The sequence below is a fragment of the Heliangelus exortis genome, chromosome 5, assembly GCF_036169615.1.
Source record: "Heliangelus exortis chromosome 5, bHelExo1.hap1, whole genome shotgun sequence".
Classification (NCBI taxonomy): Eukaryota; Metazoa; Chordata; class Aves; order Apodiformes; family Trochilidae; genus Heliangelus; species Heliangelus exortis.
In genome coordinates this window covers 15,049,595-15,071,141 of record NC_092426.1, presented here as the reverse complement: position 1 = coordinate 15,071,141, position 21,547 = coordinate 15,049,595, and the positions used below count along the sequence as shown (strand labels likewise).

Here is a 21,547-nt window from a genome sequence, read left to right as displayed (position 1 = left end):
GCAATTTTAGAGATGCCATCTAAACAAGATGTCTCTAGGAGCACATTTGCAAATTATCCAAAAATTTGCTTTGGGGAGATGACAACTGATGAAGCAGCTGTACAGAAACCTCTCTGTAATGTTCTTCTTGGCCTGGCACCTGGATTTCTGTGATTATTTCTGGGCAAAAACAATATATCAAAATAATTGTGTTCTGCAGTCCTTCCTTAGTTTGTTTTTGGCACCAGCCAGCAAATGACAGCAGAGCTCCAAAATGATGCAGGTTTTCTGCACCTGTATGGAAATGAAAACTCTTCCCTTTGGATACGCAAATTATGCATAACTGAGGGGGTTTGTTGCCTCAAAACCTTACATCAAAAATAGTGGTTCCTGGGAAAATGCTTGAGAAACAATCTCAGAGGCTTCCTTTTCTTTTCTCTGCATATTTATTTTTTTTCAGCAGGAATGTATTTAACAACTTTTTATTATCAGCTAAGGGCTGCAAATACTCACACAACCTAGCCTCAAAGACACAAGTAGACAGATGTAAAACTGTGGCAGTGATGTGAATCATAAGCTGATGTTTGGGCCAAGATATGGGTTTAATATGCTATAATTAGCACTGAATATTAAAGACAGCTTTCCAGTAGAATATTAGTGTACATAATAATCATTATCATTAGTACTGATTACGTCCATGAAAGGGATAGATGACATTTGGGATATGTTTTAATAGATATTTTTTTTTAAGAAGGGGAGTATATTATTTCCTGCTCACATTTCTTCTGTTCACATTTCTTCTTTTTTCTTTCATATAGATCCTGAATCCACTTGTTTCCAAAGCACAGCTTTCTCAAACACTTCAGTCCCGCTTAGTTAGTTGTAAAATCCTGGGAAAATTAGCAAACAAATTTGAAGCTCATATGTAAGTAGTCTGTACATATATTTAAATTCCACAGCATATATCAAATACTTCTTTGTTAGTGAGCAAAAATTACTACAAGAAAAGTAAACTTCATTGCAAAAATTAAATGTTGTTTTGTTTTGGTTTTATCCAGATCCCTTTATCTGGATGTTTAGAATATAAAAAATGGTCATTACGTAACTAACATATTTAGAGTTGCTGATGTTAATCAGTTTATAACTTTAGTTTGTATATTCTTCCAAAGGTTTGAATGGGTACCATTTTCATGCCATTCTTCCAAATTGTTTTTCTAGGAAATCAGCCAAATGTTGCATTTCTCTGAATTTTACAGAGGCAAAACACAGCTTCATCCCCTTAGATTTTGTTGTGATAAAGAGAAGAATCCTGTTCCTACCTTTTCATTTGTCTAACCAAATTTAACATGTAGGTGTGCTGGGGTTTTGTTTTTGGTTTTTTCTCTCCAATTGTATGGACATGTATCAGGAGCCACTGTTGTTGCCTGATGTTATCCAGACCTAAGATTCAATGTCTGTGCATTTGGACAGTGGTGCAAAAGAGGAGAGTAAATATGAGCAATTTATCTGCCCAAAGCAGTTGGTACAGTACATTCTTTTGACAGCTAATCCGGTCTTATTATAGTGGCACCATTTCACCAGGTACTTTTCCTATCCAGGCAATTGGCCACATGTGATTTTGCATTACAAAAGAAATCCATTGAGGGCTACTAAGTGCATAGAAATCATGTCTGGCTGAGGACATGGGCTAATGATTTTGATCTTCCCCAAAGTGCAAGAATGACAAGATTTTTTTTTTTTCCTTTTTTTCTTGCTTTTCTACAATAAAAAAAAGAATTAGAAACAACCAAAGGGAATCTATCTACACCTTCACTGGCTATGTAGGCTACACTAGTTGGACACACAAAAGTTAATGACCATGGTAAAGTAGTATTTTTTGAGAATGTTATAAAAGCTTCACATCTTGATCTTCAGAATCTGTAGAATTGTTGCAGGATCACAATTGCATTTATTTATCTGATGCTACATTCTCATAAAAGGAAAGTGAATTTCCAGATCACTTGGAAACTTATCAGAAATTATAATAGTGTTAGCAATAGTAAATTCAGGTAATCATACCTGCTTTTGGTGTGGTCTTTAATATGATTCCTTGATCTTCAGAAGCAGAAAATTTTCTGGCACATACTGGTCTGAGTGCAAAGCAGGTCTGAAAAGAGACCTGGATCCACAGGTTTAGAATGCTGCCAGCTGAGTAAGATACATTACATTATTTTTTCTATCCTCTGTTCCAATTTCCAGTTAAAAGTCTCTTTTGGAAGAAGTCCCTACTTCAGAGTGTCCAAAAATACCAAGCTCCAAAGACTTTGTACAGGTTTTGGAAGTTCTGGCCAAATTTTGCTGTAAAATAAATTAATTTTCACTAGTTTGTGTGGAGGCTGTGCAAACTGACTTGAAAAATTGCTTGTCTGTGCCTTTAAATTATTTCTCTTTATTTTTGAACAACATAAGGACTTGGATATTTTATGAATGCTCATGACAGCATCTTGAGCAGTGAAAGGAACCACAATGGTTGATTCTGCCAAGTTGCAGTATCTGTTTTTACTTAAATAGAATTCAAAATAGGTTTTTTGTATCTGCCATTGATTTAACATGAATACTTGTGTCTACTTGCTTAAAGGCATTGCAGTACTAAAGCTTTTAATATAAAATTCTTTTTCTACTTTCCTCCCAGATATCTCTTTGGTGCAGCATGCATACCAAAGATGAGCTATTAGAGATGATTAATTGGAATTTCCACTTCCATTTATATAATTCTTTGTATTCTTAAAGTGGATGTTCAAAAATTATGCTGAAGATGGTTATTAAATAAGGACAACATCTCAGCCTACTGACTATTTTTGAAGATAAAAAATAATAGATTTTATCTGAGCATATTATAATGACTGGGAATAAATAATCTTTTTTCTCTTTTATTATAGCACATATTTGTGTCTCACGTAGAATATTCTTTTATAATTGCAAATTTTCAGAAAAATCATTTACCATGTGTGATAAATTATTTTTTTAAATGCCGTTAGAAGCAATATATAGGTAAAATTTGAGTACTAGAGGGTGGATTTTATATATTCCCGTTCTGTCTATTAATTAAAATATTCACCTTTTTAGTATTAAAAGAGAGATTCTTCCACTGGTAAAATCACTTTGCCACGATGTGGAATATGAAGTAAGAGCTTGCATGTGTCGGCAACTGGAACACATAGCTCAAGGAATAGGGTGAGTACAATTTGCATAACTGCTTCTAAAAGCAAATTCTTTCTCTAAAATATTTAATATTAATATAAAAACCCCTTTAAAGTTTTCTAGCTTAATTCATGTATATACAATAATATATGTGGAGTATACAGATGCATTCTTAGGCTGTTGGCATTTGTCTCTTTTTCGTATTTTTGTTTCTCTGTGATAGTGGAATTGCTGACCCATACGTACAATATATTTTTTTATGAATAATGAGTTCATCTATGGCTTCTTGAAATAATTTCAATTAGTCATTGATATCTTTAGGGGTTATTTAAAAATGGAAGAGGATTATTCCAAATATTAACAGTTCTAATAATTACTATGGGGATTTTTGCAAAAGGATGCTAAATGTGTTTTGTAAGCAAATTTCATTTCAGTATTAACTTTTCCTCTAAGCCTGCAAACTGTCAGTATTGCACATCTAGGAGTAGAAAAGTCTGGAAATTATGTTTTAATAAATAGAACATGTTAGCTACCCACACAGGATTGGGTTTTTAAGATCCCAGGTCTGTCCACCTGTTACTGTATCAGGAAGAAAAAAACCCAACAGCCTTGTAACTTCTATTAGACATTTGAAGAAAATATCAAGTAAGGTTCCCTGTCCTGTGTTAGGCAGTGGGGATACATGGGTTGTTAAAGCAGTTCCTCTGGTCTTTAAAATGGTGGATTTATGAGCAAATTCAAGGGCAAGACTGAATCTGAAATGTAATTTGAAAGATATGCACTTCAGTTTGTTTGTTTTTTGCCAGAAAAGATGCTTTCATGTGGCTGTAGGTTTTTTAATCTTTTTTTGGGGGGAAATTATGTTGTGGTTTAGATTTTGAGTTATTAAAAGAAAAAAAAATCAAACCAGAAATTCCTGAAGCAATGTGATTGTCCTCTCAGACATGGAATACTGCAAAAATATATGTTCAAAATAATTTTATAGATGTGCATTATGCAATTCTGCTGCAAGGTCCTTGTCCTGCAAAAGCTCAGACGGTATGAATAATATGAAAACACTCACTTAGTGTAATTATCTGTTGTACTTTCTTGTATAACAAAATGTAGTTAGCACAATAAATCATTTAAATGCTTTCCATATTGAATGTCTTAGCATTTAAAAGAACTTTGTGATTACAAAAGAACTGAATAGTGTTTGTGTATGTAAAACAAAAATTAAACATGAATTTTACTGAACTGAATTACTGAATAATTTGAGCTTGTGTTTGTTTTTACTGTGCACATGTATCTTTACATAATTTAAATCTGCTTAATGGAGATCAAAGAGGAATGAAACAGAGAGGTCTGTTTATCATCAGAGTAACTGGGTATTTTTTTAAATGCATATCTACTGACCTTTGAAGGGAGGGACAGTTCTACAGTTCTGTCATAGTAGTTTGAAGTTTTTTTATGATGCCGCCAAATGGAAATCCACAGAAACATGTTTCCAAAGCAGTTATCTCTCTCTCTCTCTCTTTTTTTTTTTCTTTCCTTCCTGATTTCTGGGATTTTTTACAGTCTGCATTTCCTTCACTCCTCTAACCTCAGTTAACTCTCCTGTAGTCAAGAGCTGAGAAACAATTGTGAATTTGGCTTTGAAAATTAATTGTGACACATAATGCAGCAAAATATTTTTTAAATTATGTCAGTATGTTATCTGAATAAAATAACTCTCACCTGGAATATATGTATAGTTAAAAAAGTATTCCTTTCAGATAGAAATGAAAACTTTTTTTTTATGTTTAAAAATGTACAGCTGCAGATTGCTTTGCTCTGTGGATCAGTCTGTTGGGAGCCAAAACATTGTTTTAGTGGCAGCATTTAGGAGCAGTTTATGTGAATCTGCTTTCAGCTGTTTTGTTAACTAAATTGAATGCATTATTATACCTGGGAGCTAAATGTCTTAAAATAAGATAGGTGTTACACAGCAGCAAATGACAGTATTACTGGCAATTTAGTCAGCCTTAGAATACTGCTTTAATATGGCTAAATCCACACTTACTAATTAGTGATCCATTCTGTATATTTTTCTTTCTTTCATCCCCAATGTTTAGTTTTAGCATTGCTCTCTCTCTCAGGTTTTTGTCTAGTCCCTTCCCAATGATTTAGATGCTTTACTCCTTTATCTCATAACAAATGGTGAGCTGTCAATATTTTTGGCATGTAAACTATTGTGCTATTTCTTGTTCAGGGTGAATGTGTAGTAGGAAAATAACGACAAATTAGTAAGCAGAAATAAGCACATTTTTTGGTGGATGTTAAAGGGTTAATGTGACAACCATCTCATTGCTTATTTTTACTATCTAGTGATGTTAACACTAAACAATATAATGTAATTTTTCTCATAATTTTATATGAATTATTAATTATATGTTTGAAAGAATATTTCTAAAATGCATCTTGATTTGCTGGTAACAATAATAACTGTAAGGTTGAAATAATTTTGATGCTAGTTAAAAACATTTGAAAGAGCTATGGTTCCTATTGACTTGCAAAAGGGACAGCTACAAGTTGTTTGGTCTGTTTGGAAGGGATAATTTTTATTTCAGTAAAAATCTGTCATTCTGGAGGTTGTGATCAATAATGTATTCAAAACCTTGGCTAAAATGGCATAGTCTAAACTCTTTTTACACCATTGCTTCAAGTGTCAAACATAATTTTGATTTTTTTTTTCAATGCTCACGTGGTGTAATTTTTATCAGCTTTTCCCCGAAGTTTTGCATTTTGGGCAGTATAAACTTTGAGGGCCAGGGTTATTGTGAGCTGCTGAGATGCTGTTCTTGAGATGTGGTACTTACCAGAGCTTTCAGTAACTGATGAGCAGACCAAGAGCTCATACCTGAGAACACGACAAAATGGACTTTTAAAATCAATTATAGACAAATTCAAGCACCAGGAATCTTGACTGCTATAAATAAAAAAAGAACATGACAGGAAAAAAAGGTGAAAATACTGGGTATGTCTTCCCAGTTCTTGTGGATAATAGGGCTGCAGAAAAGATCTTACCTCCTATCCCACAGCTACCATGAATCAGTTGTACAAAGGGACAGGGGAAATTATGCTGGTTGGTAGCTTCTACAGAAACTGTACTTTTTATTCCAAGGCGTGAATCTCTGTATCTTTCTTATGTCAGGTACCTTACTGCACAAATGTTACTGAGTCAAGAGTATTCAACTCCTCATTAGTTACCTCTGAGGTGCCTAATATTAGTCAGTGCCTACCACAGAAGGCTGCTGCCAGTGTATAGAAACAAGTTGTCAGGACCATCACACATGAAGACAGTGCTAGTAATTACCAAGGCAAAAAGAGGCAAGCAAAAGCCTTTCTTTACTACTTTCAAATAAGCCTAAAAGCTAGTGTTTGGAATAATAATTTGACTAATGTTTTCTCTGAGTGGTAGTTGCTCACCCTCTGTAAGGAAGGCTCATCTTTGAAGCATAAGATTACCAGACAATTCAATCCAACATGACTCATTTAATAATTTTTGGCTTTGCGCCATTGCAACAAGCAGTTTCTGCCTGTTTAGTCAGAAGAGTTTTCTTAGGGACACAGGGAAATAGCTGGTCACTTTTGAGTTTTTTTCAGATGGCATTTTCTTGGATTTATTCAAAGCTTGAATGATTTTTTGTTGATGAAGTTTTGCATTTTAAGGTTGCATGGTTTTTTTGGCTGACAAAGAAAAAAATCTTGACATTGACTGGAGAATTTTTTTAACTTGTCAGTTTTTCTTTCTTGACTAGCTGAAAAATATCTAAATGTGTTTTGCAAGGAAGTTCTTTTGCTATGGCAATATTGCTTCATTATATGTTTTCTCTTGACTGTTTGCCTCACTTTGCAGGACAGAACTAACCAAAACTGTGGTGCTTCCTGAGTTAGTAGAACTGGCAAGAGATGAGGGCAGCAGCGTCCGCCTTGCAGCTTTTGAGACCTTAGTGAATTTGCTTGATATGATTGATGCAGGTAAGAACTTAATTTATACCAGTCTTGTTCTTTCATCCTTTCTTTTTCCATGTCTTGCAGAGGAAAAGCCAACCCGTTGTCCACAAAATCTGTTATCTTATTCCAAGTTAATAATATGGTTAAATGGAATGAACAAAGTGACTGTATAAATGAGAGGAATATATAGGTTTGTTAGTATTTACTTAGTGCTATCAACACACAGAATACAAAAAGTTATCCCAAGAGATGCCATTGCTTGTGCTTTTCTTGCTGTTACCTTGTTTTTGCCTTTTAATTGAAATAAAACTACTCCTAACTACCAACTGGAGCTTGCCTTCTTTGCAACACCTGGACTTCACTACTGCTTTTAGCTAATGGACAAAAAAAAAGTCCATAGACGAAGCAATCAGAGATTATTAAGAAAATTATAAGGAATGTTTTAAAATAAATTTGCTTTGTGTAATTTTTGGTTTTGTGGCTGAAGTGGCAACTATATGTTTTGAAGGCAGATGACCCAAAATTATATCCTAGTTTTTCTTTGTCACAATATCAAAATGTTTTCTCAGGACAACGTAGAAATTTTGTTCAAATGTAATTACTTAATGAATTTTGGTGTTGATCTACAATTAAAAAAAAATACTAATCCCTTTAAAACTTAAAAATCCTAAAATACAATGCTTTTATTTAAAACAAGTCAAAACAGAGTGCTTGGATTTTTCTGTAATTTCTAAATTATTTAATGTCTTTCCTCTCCCCTTCATTATTTTGTGTCTCTGTGCACTTATTGTTTACCAAAAGATTTTCAACCTCTTCTTCTAACTAGGTTGTAAAAATTCATTTCCACCGTACCCAGATTTTTTTTTTTTTTTACTGTTGTGGTCATGTTTGGTCTTGATCTCTCTGTATTGTAGGAAATCTTGTTATAGGAGTACTGCAGTATTCTTTCCCTGTATTCTTGGTGAACAAGGGTATCGACTGTTCTTATATTCTCTGAATACTGGGGGGTGCATTTTCCCTAAAACAAACAAACAAACAAAGCATGTAAGGTGTTAAAATTTACTACTAAGATTATGGTACTATGTATGTCATTCTTGTTTTCTATCTCCAGTGAATGTCTGCCAAGAATATTCCTGAGCATGTTAAGTTATATTTTTCATACCTTATTATGGAATTCCAGTTTCTGTGCTCTTTTTTTTTGATGTTGAAAAATGGCTAACTTTAAAATTTCTTTTGTTTTTCAGATGATAGGAGTCAAACCGTGCTCCCCTTAGTGAAATCTTTCTGTGAAAAATCCTTCAAATCAGATGAATCTATTCTGCTTTCTTTATCTTTCCATTTAGGGAAACTGTGTAATGGATTATATGGTATGACTTAATGTTCTTTAAAAAAAAAAATCTTAAAAGAATGAGTGGAAAAGAAGAGTGGAAGAGTGGAAAATTGGAGGCCTTGGGCATATATCCAGATTTGAATAGATCAAATGGGATTATAGTTAGAAAAGGAAATATGGAAGCAAAAGTACACCACAATCTATTGCATAAAGTCTGAAATAGACTATTGCATAAATATTGGATTTTGTGTATTTCCTCTTTGGGTGTCTGTCTGTTTATTGGATTTATTACGTTCAGACAGGATCAGATATGGAAATATGGTGATTTGTGTTGATTGGCTTGACTGATTTATTTTGATTTCTTCTTGCATATTCTAGACTGAATCCTATGACTGAACTTTAGAAACTATAAAACTTTGAAAACAGACTGTAATGTTAGCTGTGTATGTTCAGTTCTGTGCTTGATATTCTTTTTGAGGCACAGTATAGAGTGTGGCCCATAAAGAACTTAAGGGTAGAAAGGAAACCACAACCTAAGCATGTGGATTCCCATATGCAGCTGCTGCCAAATCTGTACCTGTAATTTTTGTGATTTTCACCTGTGTACAATAGATCTTTCCTTCATCATTCTGCCCACCATACACCCTCTATACAGTTCTTACTTGGGGAGACACAGCATAGAATGATGGGTTTACACTATAAAGAATTACCCCCTAGACTCTTAAACCCTTTGATTTTTCTTATAGATATTAAATAAATGATCCTTTATTATCATGGTAGAGGCTATCAAAGTGACCTATGAATCCTATGAATAACTCAAAAAGGCTGTTCCACAGTGTCCAACTGTTGTTTACAGAAACCTAGAGCTAGAACAGTCAATCCTGTGTTTATCGTGTCTTTCCACTATTCTTTTCTCTAGGTTGGATGACTAATTGCTGATCTCTCTTTACTCTGCCAGGCAAATTAAAATTTTTCTTGAAGTGTTACACCTTATGAGAGCTGAACAAAGTGAAAGAGTTACTTCATGTGTCTTCCAGGCTATGTTTCTCCTTACATTTTTCAGTATTAAAAACTGCATTTTTTAAACAATATATAAATTTGACATTAGTTGCACAGGAGCAGCCTATGATGTGGATCTGGCTAAGCATGCTAAATTATTTCTGTCCTAATGGAAAAATAACCTGAAGTTTTAAAACCGTGTGTCCAGTTTCTGAAGATCATTTTAAACTCTTATCAGAAGAACAGGCAGTCTCCTTCCTAGGTTGATGATATTAGAATATTTAATAATCAAAATCACTAAACCATCATCCAAAAAGCCAATGAAAATAGTAAGTAGTACCAGAACTAGGACCTGAGCCCCAGGTAACTTTCTCTGAACTCCTTTTCCCATCAGTTTTGTAACACCTTTATGGTTTTTCATCTGTCTCTCCTGATCCTTTATTTTGCAGGTTGAAAATAGGACCTTATGGCATCTTCTGTATTCACAGGCCCTTCTGTATTCACAGTACTAGAATGAAACTGAATCAGTTTGACAGGCTTTGCTCTGCTCATGCTGGCTGTAACTAATTTTCTTGTGTTCTTTTTGGTATTTACAAGTAGATTTTTTGGGTTTTGTTCCAAATTTTTCAGCAACGTGAATGTAATCTGACTGACCTGCAATTAATTATATGGCTTCTTCTTCCCCTCTGAAACTATGAAATATCAATACCACTTCATCTCTTTTCTATTTTGACATCGCATTGATTTCAGATTTCAGCAGTTAGTACTTTAAATACTTTTGGATACTGGGATGAAACACATCTGATCCTGCACATCTTTAAAATATCTCATGTTTAAGTATTCACTGACCTGTTTCTTCTCTATTTAAAGCTTGAGTCCTTGTTACTGTTATTAATTTTACCAAGCCTGATGGTACTGGTAGAATTTGAGTAAGAAAATAAAAGTATTAAGCATTTCAACCTTCTTGATAGCAATCACTGATAGCTTTCCTCCCTCTCTAGAAGAAAACTGAACCTTTCCTTAATAGTTCTCTTCTTAGTGATGGACTTAAAAAATGACTTGTAAATTTTGAAGTTGCATGATAGTTGCAACCCATTTCAAGTTCCCTATTTTTATTCTTATGCACTTTTATTATCTGTAGCAGCATGATCCAATTTTTCAACTTTCTGCAGGCATACATTCTTTATTCTGCAGATCTACATTATTCAGGCTTCCTAAACATCTAAAAGTTTGACCAAGAAAAAAACAGTGTTGTGGTGTTAAGGAACAAGCAAAAAAAATCCACTTTCCTGCAGTTAAAGTCCTGAGCATTTCAAGAATTTTCTAAACAGAAATTTAGATTCACTGTTATAGCTGGCTGTCATATTTTTTTATCATTTTTTCTCTATAATGTGCATTGTTGGTACTCTGCTAGACTCAAGGCAAGGGGGGAAGGAAGGATAAAAATTGGCATACTTGATAAATTTGTAAATAATTTTATTTCTGGAAATTATTAGTAGCATTTGTAATGAGGAAAATAAGGTTTTTGCATTTTATTTTTTTTTAAGGCATTTTTACTCCTGAACAGCACTTACGATTTTTGGAATTTTATAAGAAGCTTTCCACTCTGGGTTTACAGCAGGAAAATGGACACAATGATAATCAACTACAACTTCAAACTCTGGAACAGGAAAAGAAGTATATTTTAGTGAGGAAGAACTGTGCATACAATTTTCCAGTAAGTAATATTAATTTAAGGTTAAATACTTTGTGTCATGAATATGTCCAAGAGAGTTACCAGGAAAGATTCCTACTGCAGAGCCTCAGAAAATTATTGGCAGGTTTGTCTGAGAGGGTCCTGCTCTAAGAGGTCACTGATCTTATTCTTTTCTACACATTTCTTCAAACCCTTAGCACAAAGTCTTTGAAAATATGGCTCAGAAACAGAGTCCCCAGTCTCCAAGAGAGAATTTTGCATGTGCTGTGTTTCATGGCATTCCTGGGAGTTGAAGATTGAATCTGAATGGTTTGATCCGTGTTTTAATCATGTTCCTGCCTGAACACAGAAAGCATTTTCAAATTTATGTGAGGTCTTTAAACTCACCACTCATGTTTCTGTAAATCTTCTTTATATTTTGACTTTCTGCATTTTTAGTTAAGGAAAGAATGTTTGTACCGAGAGCCAGTAGACAATTATTTCTATTCTGCCTTTTGAAGACAAACACCCTGTATGTAGGTAGACATCTGTTGGTTTATTTGAGCACAGCTCAGGTATATACACATACAATTATGTTAACATTCAGATGCTTGCTTTGCTGCTTGCTGAAATATTCTTTGTTTTTGAAGTCTCCAGTTGCACCTTCCACTAGTATATGGAAACATTAACAATATTTGTAAAACTAAGGTTTTATGTCTTGTGATTTTTGTCTGGAAGATGCATAAATCCAGTTTAGTGTTCAGCTCCAACTTGTCTGGTACCTGTCTTTTGATATAACACTGAAAAATGCGACAGTTCTTTAGAATTACAGTCTGTCTTCTCCCAAGTGCCTTGCTAGTTGTAACTAATTGTTTTAATCTGATAATTCCTGATAGTGTGGTCCTTTAGCTACACAGTTAATTAAAGACATTATCTTTCCACAGGCTATGATTGTGTTTGTGGATCCAAAGAACTTCCATTTAGAACTATATTCTATATTCTTCTGCCTTTGTCATGACCCTGAAGTTTCTGTCAGATATACTATGGCCATAAGCTTCTATGAAGTAAGTCTATAGTGGTTCATTGTTAATTTTTCTATTTTATCTTTTTTAAAGCATATAGCAGACTGTTAGCTATCCTAAGGAACATGAGGTAAAACAAGATTTCCAGTCTTTTTTTTTTTTTTTTTTTAATATGGAAAAGGGTTAATTCTTAAAGCATGTTTCATGGTTGGGTTAATAGGCCTGTTTCTTAACTCATTCTTTATATAAGACTATTATACAAAACTTTAGAAGGCTGATATTAAACAATTGTTCTGCAACCATCCTTCATGCTTGCTGTAAAGTAAGCTCATGTAGTACAGTAGTTGTAGTGCCATGGAACCGAAAAGTGTTTGGCCTCACTATCTTACTGTCATTTTTTAGGTTGCTAAACTTTTGAATTCTGGTGTGTATTCAATACATAAAGAGCTGGTTACACTATTACAAGATGAGTCACTGGAGGTAATATGCTTTTATTGGACTTTCTTTTTGGTCTTACATTGCAGCAGATTATATTGATGTTTAATAACTCTGCAATAAGACAGTACAATATGAAAGGGTCAACAGTGCAAGAACAATGGACTTCTGTTTCACAGACACTTCACAAATAAGCCAGTGTTCTGTGAACAAAAAGGAGGGAAATAGGAAGGTGTTTGAATTTGGTAAACCTGGTGATTTTGAAAAATTCCTTGCTTTGATTCTGATTCAATTATCTACATAATAAAACACATTGTATGCTTTATGTTTCATACCACCTCAGGCAGCATTGGTGCCATAAATAATTAATTATGTACTTCTCAAGTCTAGTTTCAATTATTACATTTGAAAGTAGAGCTATACTATTAATAAAGGCTAGATATTTCATTTCAATGTATCAAGTTCAGTTTTTCTTAAATCAGGAAACTTCTTTTAGGTTTCAGCTGATGAATGTAAAAAACACTTCTTTGTGTTTTTTAAGGCTGTTAACTGTTATGAAATACATGTGTTTCTGAAGAATCAATGTTAATTTTAAAATATTGTATGCTGCTGTGAATAGTTTAGAAAGCACTGGTTGTAGTATTGGCAAAAATCAAAACTGTAGTTAGTTTTCCTAAACTGAAATCTACAATGCTTATATAGCCTACCACATTAAAACATCTATTTTAAATCCCAGTCCTCCTCAGTGCAAACACATTGCATCTCATTCTTTTTTTTTTTTTTTAACATGGATGTAAGAGAGCAGTAATGTAAGAGATGTAAGCAGGAATATTTTTCTGACAGATAAAAATTGAGTAAGGTTAATATTCAGACCTCATTCATTAAACATTTCTTTAAATAGGTATTAGATGCCCTGGTAGGTCACCTTCCTGAAATCTTGGAACTAATGACTACTGGAGGAGAAAACAATGGATCAGAAAGCAAGGTGAGTTTTCTCATGGTTTTGAAATTTGCTTTCTAAGTGAAGGCAGCAGCCAAGTAGTTCAGACTTTGGATTTCATTATTAGTTTCTACTTCTGAGCCATAGAAATTTTTTATGTTTTGTTGATTGTCAACTTTATAAAGTTGAAAATGAAAATAATATATTTTCAAAGATTAGACAATATAAAAATGGACAGCCTGTGTTCTTTATCTGATTAACCAAAGATTTGCTAAAATAGATCAATTTTGAAATACCATCTTAAAGTTAAAACAAAACCTGGTCCTGCTACAGGAATGATAGCTAATGCCTAATTTATTATTTTTTCATACTCTTGTGGCAGCTTTCCATGAATATATATATAACAGAACAAGTGCAATGTCATGTGTCAGTCTGTTCATTTTATTAACTGCAGAAGAGAATTTAGTTTGACTATTGTAAAGCTACATAGATTAAGAAGGTATAGAGAAAATGGGATTTCTTTGCTTTGAGAAAGTGAAGACTAAGGGGGGCTGTTGCAATGATATTTCTATCTGTAAAAGGGTCTTACAAAGAGAACGGTGATTATTTATTTTTTTTTTCAGGAAGTACATTTTGATTAATTAAGTGTTTGATTAATTAATTAATTAATTAAGTACATTCATACATTTTGATTAATTAAGTGGAATTTACTATTTAGCAAAGATTAAATTTATTATAAGAACAAGTTAGACTAATACCTATTAGAAATGCTTACAGTGTATCTGATCCTGTCTCAGGAGAGGAATTAATTAATCCCTTAAAATCTCTCTCCTTCTTACACTGTTGTGATTTGCTTTTAAATCATAGTAACATGACACACAGATAGAAGATGTATAATTTTTTTATATTTATATTTTTATTTCTAGTTATTGTCTATTCCTGACTTGATTCCTGCATTAACAACAGCAGAGCAGAGAGCAGCAACTTCTTTAAAATGGAGAACTCACGAGAAGTTACTACAAAAATATGCATGTCTTCCTCATATCATATCAAGTGATCAGATTTATTACCGTTTTCTTCACAGAATGTTGACAATCATTTTGACAAATGTGAGCCCATCCATCTCTTTCCTTTGCTTCTTTGTTTACACTATTTAAAACAATGACCCCAGATGTTTGCTATGTGTAGTATTTTATATATATGATACTGATTTTAAAGCACTGTTTCTCATTGCATATGGTACATCAGGCAGTGAGGCTTTTTATATAAGACTGGGAAACTGCTGTGCAAATTTACCCCCATATTTCATGAGCAGAATTTGGATTGACAGATTGTCATATGTTTCCTCCCACCTAAGACTTCTTTCCTTTCCTTGTGCTCATTATCAGTTTGTTTCTAGGTATATCAGAACCTTTTCCTCTGAGATATGCCTTCTATTTCCTGACTCCATACATTACTTTGCGTTGTGTTCCATTCTTTATAAAAGAACACTTTATTCTGAAAATGAACTATAATTTAGAGCTATTAGTCTGAAATTTTATTGAACTAATTCAAGAGTAAAGCTGTTGTAGGAGAAACTGTTGTTTTATTTTCCAACACCCACAATATAGAAGCTGCCTTCCCAACATGAAACAATTTAGGGCATTTATAAAATAGCTGAGTAAATGAGATAGACAGAAAGGATAAAGAAGTAGGTGTCTCTTGAATTGGCCAGACTTCCTTATTCTTCCTTAAAGGATACTGATTATTTCAAAATTTATATAGCTAGATATTTTTAGTTATTTTTCCTACATCTAGAACTGTTATATGTTTTCATTCATATTCCTTCAGGTATGTTTAATTGTGTTCCCTTTCTTTCTTTCTTTCAAGAACGTTCTGCCAGTCCAAAAAGCAGCTGCTCGAACTCTCTGCGTTTATTTACGCTATAATCGCAAACAAGAACAGAGGCAGGAGGTTATCCAGAAACTGATTGAACGTAAGATTCTTTGATTACTTAGAGATGCAAGTTAGTTTTGTCTGAAGATCTGCTTATGGTTGTATTTATTCCATGTAACTGCCTGTCATCACTGAAGGCATTATGCCTAGAAGACATTTGGTTGCTCACATTGTCACCAGGGAAAACCTATTGTGCATATGTGAGGAATGTGTCTGTAGCTTACACAAAGGAACTGGGAGATAGATGTGGGAAATTCATAATATGTCAGAACTCTACTTCTTGAATCCAGGATTGTTTAGACATAGGTGCTGCAAGGCACAAAGCAGAATTCTTCTATAGAAGTAAAATTCTATAGAGGCTTCAGCATAAGAAGTGCTGAATAAATCTCAGAAATCAGTTTATGAATGAGTTAGTCACCCAAGTGTGCATTCTGGTCTGTGCTATGTGTTTTAAGGATACATTAGTAGATTCAGTAGTTCCCATTAGCAATCCTTAATGTTTACACAGTAATTTTGATAAACCTGTCACATGATTTGAAAGGTACTCTGGGATTTCTGCTACACAGCACGTAGTTCACTTTATGTTTTAGCTTTTTCAGATGGTTAAAGGGACAGGTTGTATTTCTGAAAAAAAAAATAATAAGAGAAATTATCTTTGAATGCTGGAGAAAATAATTCAGATAGGCTGAAAAGGCATGCTTTTTGATGACTGTGATTATGATCTTTTGAGTCACAGGTTAATGTTTGAAATGCTTTCTAGCTGAATTGAAAACATAGTTGATAGCATCTGTGGATTTTTATTTTTCAGAACTGGGACAAGGCAAAAGTTATTGGAACAGACTTCGTTTTTTAGATACTTGTGAATTCATTATGGAACTGTTTTCAAAATCATTCTTCTGTAAATACTTCTTTCTACCTGTGCTCGAACTTACACATGATCCAGTGGCAAATGTGAGGTACTGTATGAAGAGTACATAACACTGTACAGGAAAAAAGCTTTAAATAATATATGAAGAAATAATGTTTATGTCTTGTTTAATCATGGAATGTGAGTAAAAGGATCCAGAACCTTTAGAGTAAGCAATACTAAAGGTGTAAGGGAAAATGAGAATACTGGTAGAAAAATACAGAAGCAGGTCAATCTGAGGGTTTGTGGGACTGATCATAAGTGTTGGGTTTTGAGAGTGAAGGGAAGAGTGTGACTGAGGACCCAGCAGTAGATGAGAAGATAGTAATGTGCTGATTTATGGGTGTAGAGAGGGAAATGTAGCTTCACTCATTTCTATCCACTTCAGTGTCACCATATGTAGAGTAAAACACAAATTATTCTTTCAGTGCTCTGAGCTTAAAAGTTAGCATAGATTTTACATAAAAGTTTTCTGCTTCATCATTAAAGGAAATTGAAAAAGAAGAGAGAAATATAAAAGGAGTGGATGTGTGACTAATTTTTAGACAGTGTTTTTTCTGTTATTTTTTAAATTATTTTTTTTCATCACTCCGAACAAGTAGGGACCTGGCAATCATATTTTTTCTTTTTTTGTAATTTCTTTCCTGTGATTTTTTTGCTTTTAATCTTATTTCCACTGTGTGTAATTCGTGTTGTCATCATTAACATGTCTGATGCTTTATAGAGATTTGCATATGTAGAATTTGCATATACACGTGTGCACTTGGTGAGCTTCATTAAGCACAGTTTATTACCAAGTTAAATTGTTTAAATAGACCTTGTATTTAGTATAAACTCCAACATCTCAGTTCAGCAGGATCCCAGACCTAAAAACTGAGCCATTTTTTGCATGCTGGTTTACGTTCCTGTCTTATGTCTTTTATTTAAAAGGATTATATTAAAACAATAAACTAAATTTGTATATAATATGAAGTAGCTCAATGTTCTTAATAAACATTTTCATTAAAAGGTCTATTGATAGAATATTAAAATTTAATGGAAACTTGAAACAAATTGTAGTCTTTTACATGACATTAAAATTATTTTTTCATAATTATTTTCTGGATTTTTCCCTAACACTTGTTACAAAAGGAATACATTGTCTGTAGTGGACTGAAGTTTAGAAGTCAGACATAGTTGATAACTCATGATTTTAAAACAAATTTACAGAGATTCTAGCTTTCTGCAGGATGATGTAACTCTTTGTAATGGGAATTTGTGAAGGTTAAAAGAATTTGAAGGTGTAAAACCATTATGGTTAATTCATGTAAGAAAATTTGTTTGAATGTTATTAATCACAAAGTTACCATCTCTGGCACAGGATTATCCCTTCCCACAAGCCATCGGAATATGAAAACTCTAGAGAATGTCACAATGTATTGTCCTTGAGATTTGTTTAGGCTATCCTACAGATTAAAACTATTCACTATTATGTACCATTACAGACTGATCAAATGCAATTTTTTTTATTTTTGTAGATGTTTGAAATATTATTATTTAATCTGCAGAGTATTTTGTTTGTAGGGATTTAAAAAGCAGTGAGCACATTTATTTTACATAACCAACTTAGAAAAAATATCTAGGAGTCAAGGCAAATCAGTTATTAAAGAATCATATAGGTTGGAAAGGACTCCTAATATCATTGAGTCCAACTGTTAACATCACCAAGCCCACCACTAACCCATGTCCCTTAGCACTATGTTTACATCTGTTGAATTCCTCCAGGGATAGCGAGTTGATCCCTGTTCCTGGGCAGCCTGTTCCAGTGCCTGACAAGTCTTTCAGTGAAGAAATTTTTCCTAATACCCAACCTAAACCTCTCCTGGCACAGCTTCAAGCCATTTCCTCTTGTTCTGTTACTTGGCAAAAGAGACTAAGTCCCACTTCACTACAACCTCCTTTCAGGTAGTTGCAGAGAATCGTAAGATCTCCCCTCAGCCTTCTTTAACTGGGCTTAAACAACCCCAGTTCCCTCTCTCCTTTTAGGACTTGTGCTCTGATCTGATGCAGCTTCATCCTTGCAGTTGTATAGAACTGAAGTCACATGAATTTTGGTGATACTTAGGCTCCTTTACACTGCTGGACCAGATTTCAAGGGTATTAGGTACCTGTTACCTCATTAGTTAGGTGCGTAGATAATTTTGAAGACCTGGAGGTCTGCTTATCTTTCTCTCTAGGTTAACAAAAGCCCCCAAACCAAAGAAATCTGGATTGACTTTCAGATACAGGACTGCAGTCTTGATCTATGGAGAAGTTCTGGAAAATATTGCAGTACATCTGGAAAGAACAAATAAGCATCCAAATTTTCTGAAAAATAAGACCTAATAACTTAATTATTTTATCTCAAATGCTAGCATGCAGTACAAAAGTTAATAGTGTTTATTAAAAATATGTTTAAAAAGGTGAATATTTACCTTTTTTTTCTTTTTTTAGAATGAAGCTGTGCTATTTGTTGCCAAAAGTTAAATCTACTCTGAAGATTCCCACTGATAAGCATTTACTTCAGCAGTTGGAATTATGTATAAGGAAACTTCTGTGCCAAGAAAAAGACAAAGATGTCTTAACTATTGTAAAAAAAGTAAGCATTTTTCTTTTCTGGCAATATTTCGTCTTGGGGTTAACATTAAAAGTTGCCAAATCTCAGCTTTCTGTTCTCAGTATTTCATTACATTCTCCTCATGTAAGAACAAGAGACTAAAAAATTCTATTGTCTGTTATGGGATTTTTAACATTTAAAGAAAATGTAGTAGAGCATATTCTGTTCATTTTAAGAGAGTTAGTGTTTCCTTGGTTACTTATATTGCAGTTATTTTCTAGTGACTCGGATTCAGTATTTCAGTTTGGTGGCCAATGGTGAAAAAATTGCAAATGACAAAAAACAGACAAAGACCTTAATCTCTGAGGTAGAGACATTTTGATAATCTGTTTATTTTACAATATACAGATAAAGGATGTGGAGAATTTCAAAATGTTATAAATTTCTTTATAATGTGAACATTAACTAAAAAGTTAGTCTTTAAGGGATTCCCATCCCAAAAAAAGCCATGCAATGAAATATCTAAAGTAGGTGGCTGCCTTATTGGGCCAGTCTTTAGGAGAGCTTGGATAAACACCTGCCTGGAGCATTGTGGCTTATTCACAGATTCTTGTTATTTTTTCAGTCTTGATTCCTAGGTCCATGCTCCAGCCATTCAAGCTTCTGTGCTTTCCTTGGGTGTATTTTGAGTTTCATATATACAATCTATTAGTCCTTCATAGTGAGTCTCAGCATGACTCTGAGAATACTCTCTGGCACTTTTTAACCACATTTGAAGCACAAAAATACAAGCATGGTCTTCATATGTTTGGGAACTAAATGCATGTTTAAGTTCAAATAGCACTATTCTAGGTTTCTTATCCAGACAGTTGTGGTTTTTTTAGTTAAAAGTATGGCATGCTGCTGAGTAAAGATAAATAATGTTTTGTTTTTCCTTATAGACAGTGTTAGAACTGGACAGAATGGAGATCTCTGTAGATGCTGTAAGTACTGACTAACTTTAGTACTTATTAAGTACTTCTAATTCCTATTTTCATGTAGTGATTTTTTATTTTTATTGATTTTATTTTGAAGTTTCAGAAAAGATTTTACGAAAATGATTTATTGGATCAAGAAAAAGAGAGACAAGAACATCTCCTTTTGGAAATGGTATATTTTATCAGTACAGTCTGTCCTTTTTTGAATAGTTTTAGCTAAATATTAATGAGGAAATAATTTTAAGGTTAGGGAAGTGCATATGATGGAGAGACCTAATAGGTTCATAATCTGTGTGTGGTTTCATCTTACACTTTACAGTAGGTTTAAGTGCTTCGAAGTAACATATAGATTCATTTTCTTTACAACCTAAATTTTGCTGTATCAAGCAGAAAGGCAAACTGGAATTTCTTGAACAATACTCATGCATCGTGCCTCCGTAGTTCTGAAATCCCAACCCCTTAAGCAGACTTTTGTGAAATCTTTTTCAGGGAGCTTAGCAACGTGTCAGGTTTATATAACATGATAAATATGATAATGAAACACCTCAGAATTCACATACAGGTTCCACAGGCAAAGAAATGAATGTCAGAACTTCCTTTGGCAAGGAAGCTGAAGGAGCCTCTGTGTGTTGCAAGCTTTCTAGTTAGCCAGAAAAAAGAAAGAAAGAAAGGCCATTGGTATCTGCAGCCTGCCAAAAGGGACAATTACTGCAGGTTGTATAGAAGTAAAAGAAGCTACAAGTTAGTTAGCATTTCGAAGAACCATCTGCAGAATGCTTCTTTAAACTATAAAATTATTTATCTTTAGTAATGCCTGTAAACAGAAGCTGCAGCAGGCACTTCACCACATAGCCTACTACATCTTTACAAAGTTTAGTTCATGTTACTGCTGGCCTCCATTCTGCTACCTCCTTTTCAGCCTCAGAGGCTGGTAGTATTTAGAGGATACTAGATTTCATTGGCATGGTTCTTCTGTCTTGAAGTAATTGAGTTGCTCTGTAGTGAATGAGAACAGATTCAGGACTGTCAAAAAATGTCACTTTTTCCTCTATTGCTATAGAGCCTACATTTCTGTCCCACTTTGATGTCAATGCATGCTGCAGGGCTTCTCATGAGCAGCTGATTTTCTCAGTTCATGATTCCAGTCTCATACATTTCCTGCCATCTCCTGCTAGCTCCAGGCAAAGGTTCAGGCTTTGTCCTCAAGACCTGCACACACATATTCAAAGACTTAAAGTCAGCTGTAGCAGTTTTTAGGTAGATGCAATTAATGTTGTTATAGTGACAACATTTGGGGCTGTGGTAAAATAGCCTCCAGCCTGCTCTGTGTTACATTGTATTGTATGATAACATTAATTTATACCCTATTTTTACAGCTAGACTATAAAAAGGACCTATGTTTTTGTGATATATCCCCTTACTATGGGCACATCTTCTGTATCCCAGATGTCTCATTAAGCATTGCCTGCATGCTTCTGAGGGACTGAGGAGTTACACAGTGAATTCTGACGTTGCAGTCCCAAATCGATGAGAAGCCATTGAAAGCAGTTAAATATATCTGATTTCTACAAATTTTAATACTGCATATGTTAATACATTTCTTTAATTTTAGCATTTT

General features: G+C 33.9%; 1 protein-coding gene across 2 annotated transcripts in view; it reads left to right on the top strand.

Annotated features, from left to right (window-relative positions):
* PPP4R4 (protein phosphatase 4 regulatory subunit 4) overlaps positions 1-21,547 on the top strand; it is a 59,135-nt gene that overhangs the window by 29,689 nt on the left and 7,899 nt on the right. Inside the window, exons 6-19 of one of the 2 annotated variants that reach the window (XM_071745712.1) lie at positions 798-904; positions 3,085-3,192; positions 7,037-7,158; positions 8,379-8,501; positions 11,011-11,180; positions 12,083-12,202; positions 12,563-12,640; positions 13,497-13,580; positions 14,462-14,644; positions 15,405-15,510; positions 16,279-16,426; positions 18,850-18,994; positions 19,894-19,935; positions 20,027-20,101. In XM_071745712.1, the coding sequence (XP_071601813.1) occupies positions 798-904; positions 3,085-3,192; positions 7,037-7,158; positions 8,379-8,501; positions 11,011-11,180; positions 12,083-12,202; positions 12,563-12,640; positions 13,497-13,580; positions 14,462-14,644; positions 15,405-15,510; positions 16,279-16,426; positions 18,850-18,994; positions 19,894-19,935; positions 20,027-20,101 (1,611 nt within the window). The remainder of the gene's footprint in view (positions 1-797; positions 905-3,084; positions 3,193-7,036; positions 7,159-8,378; positions 8,502-11,010; positions 11,181-12,082; positions 12,203-12,562; positions 12,641-13,496; positions 13,581-14,461; positions 14,645-15,404; positions 15,511-16,278; positions 16,427-18,849; positions 18,995-19,893; positions 19,936-20,026; positions 20,102-21,547) is intronic. The other variant, XM_071745711.1, reaches the window with a different exon arrangement.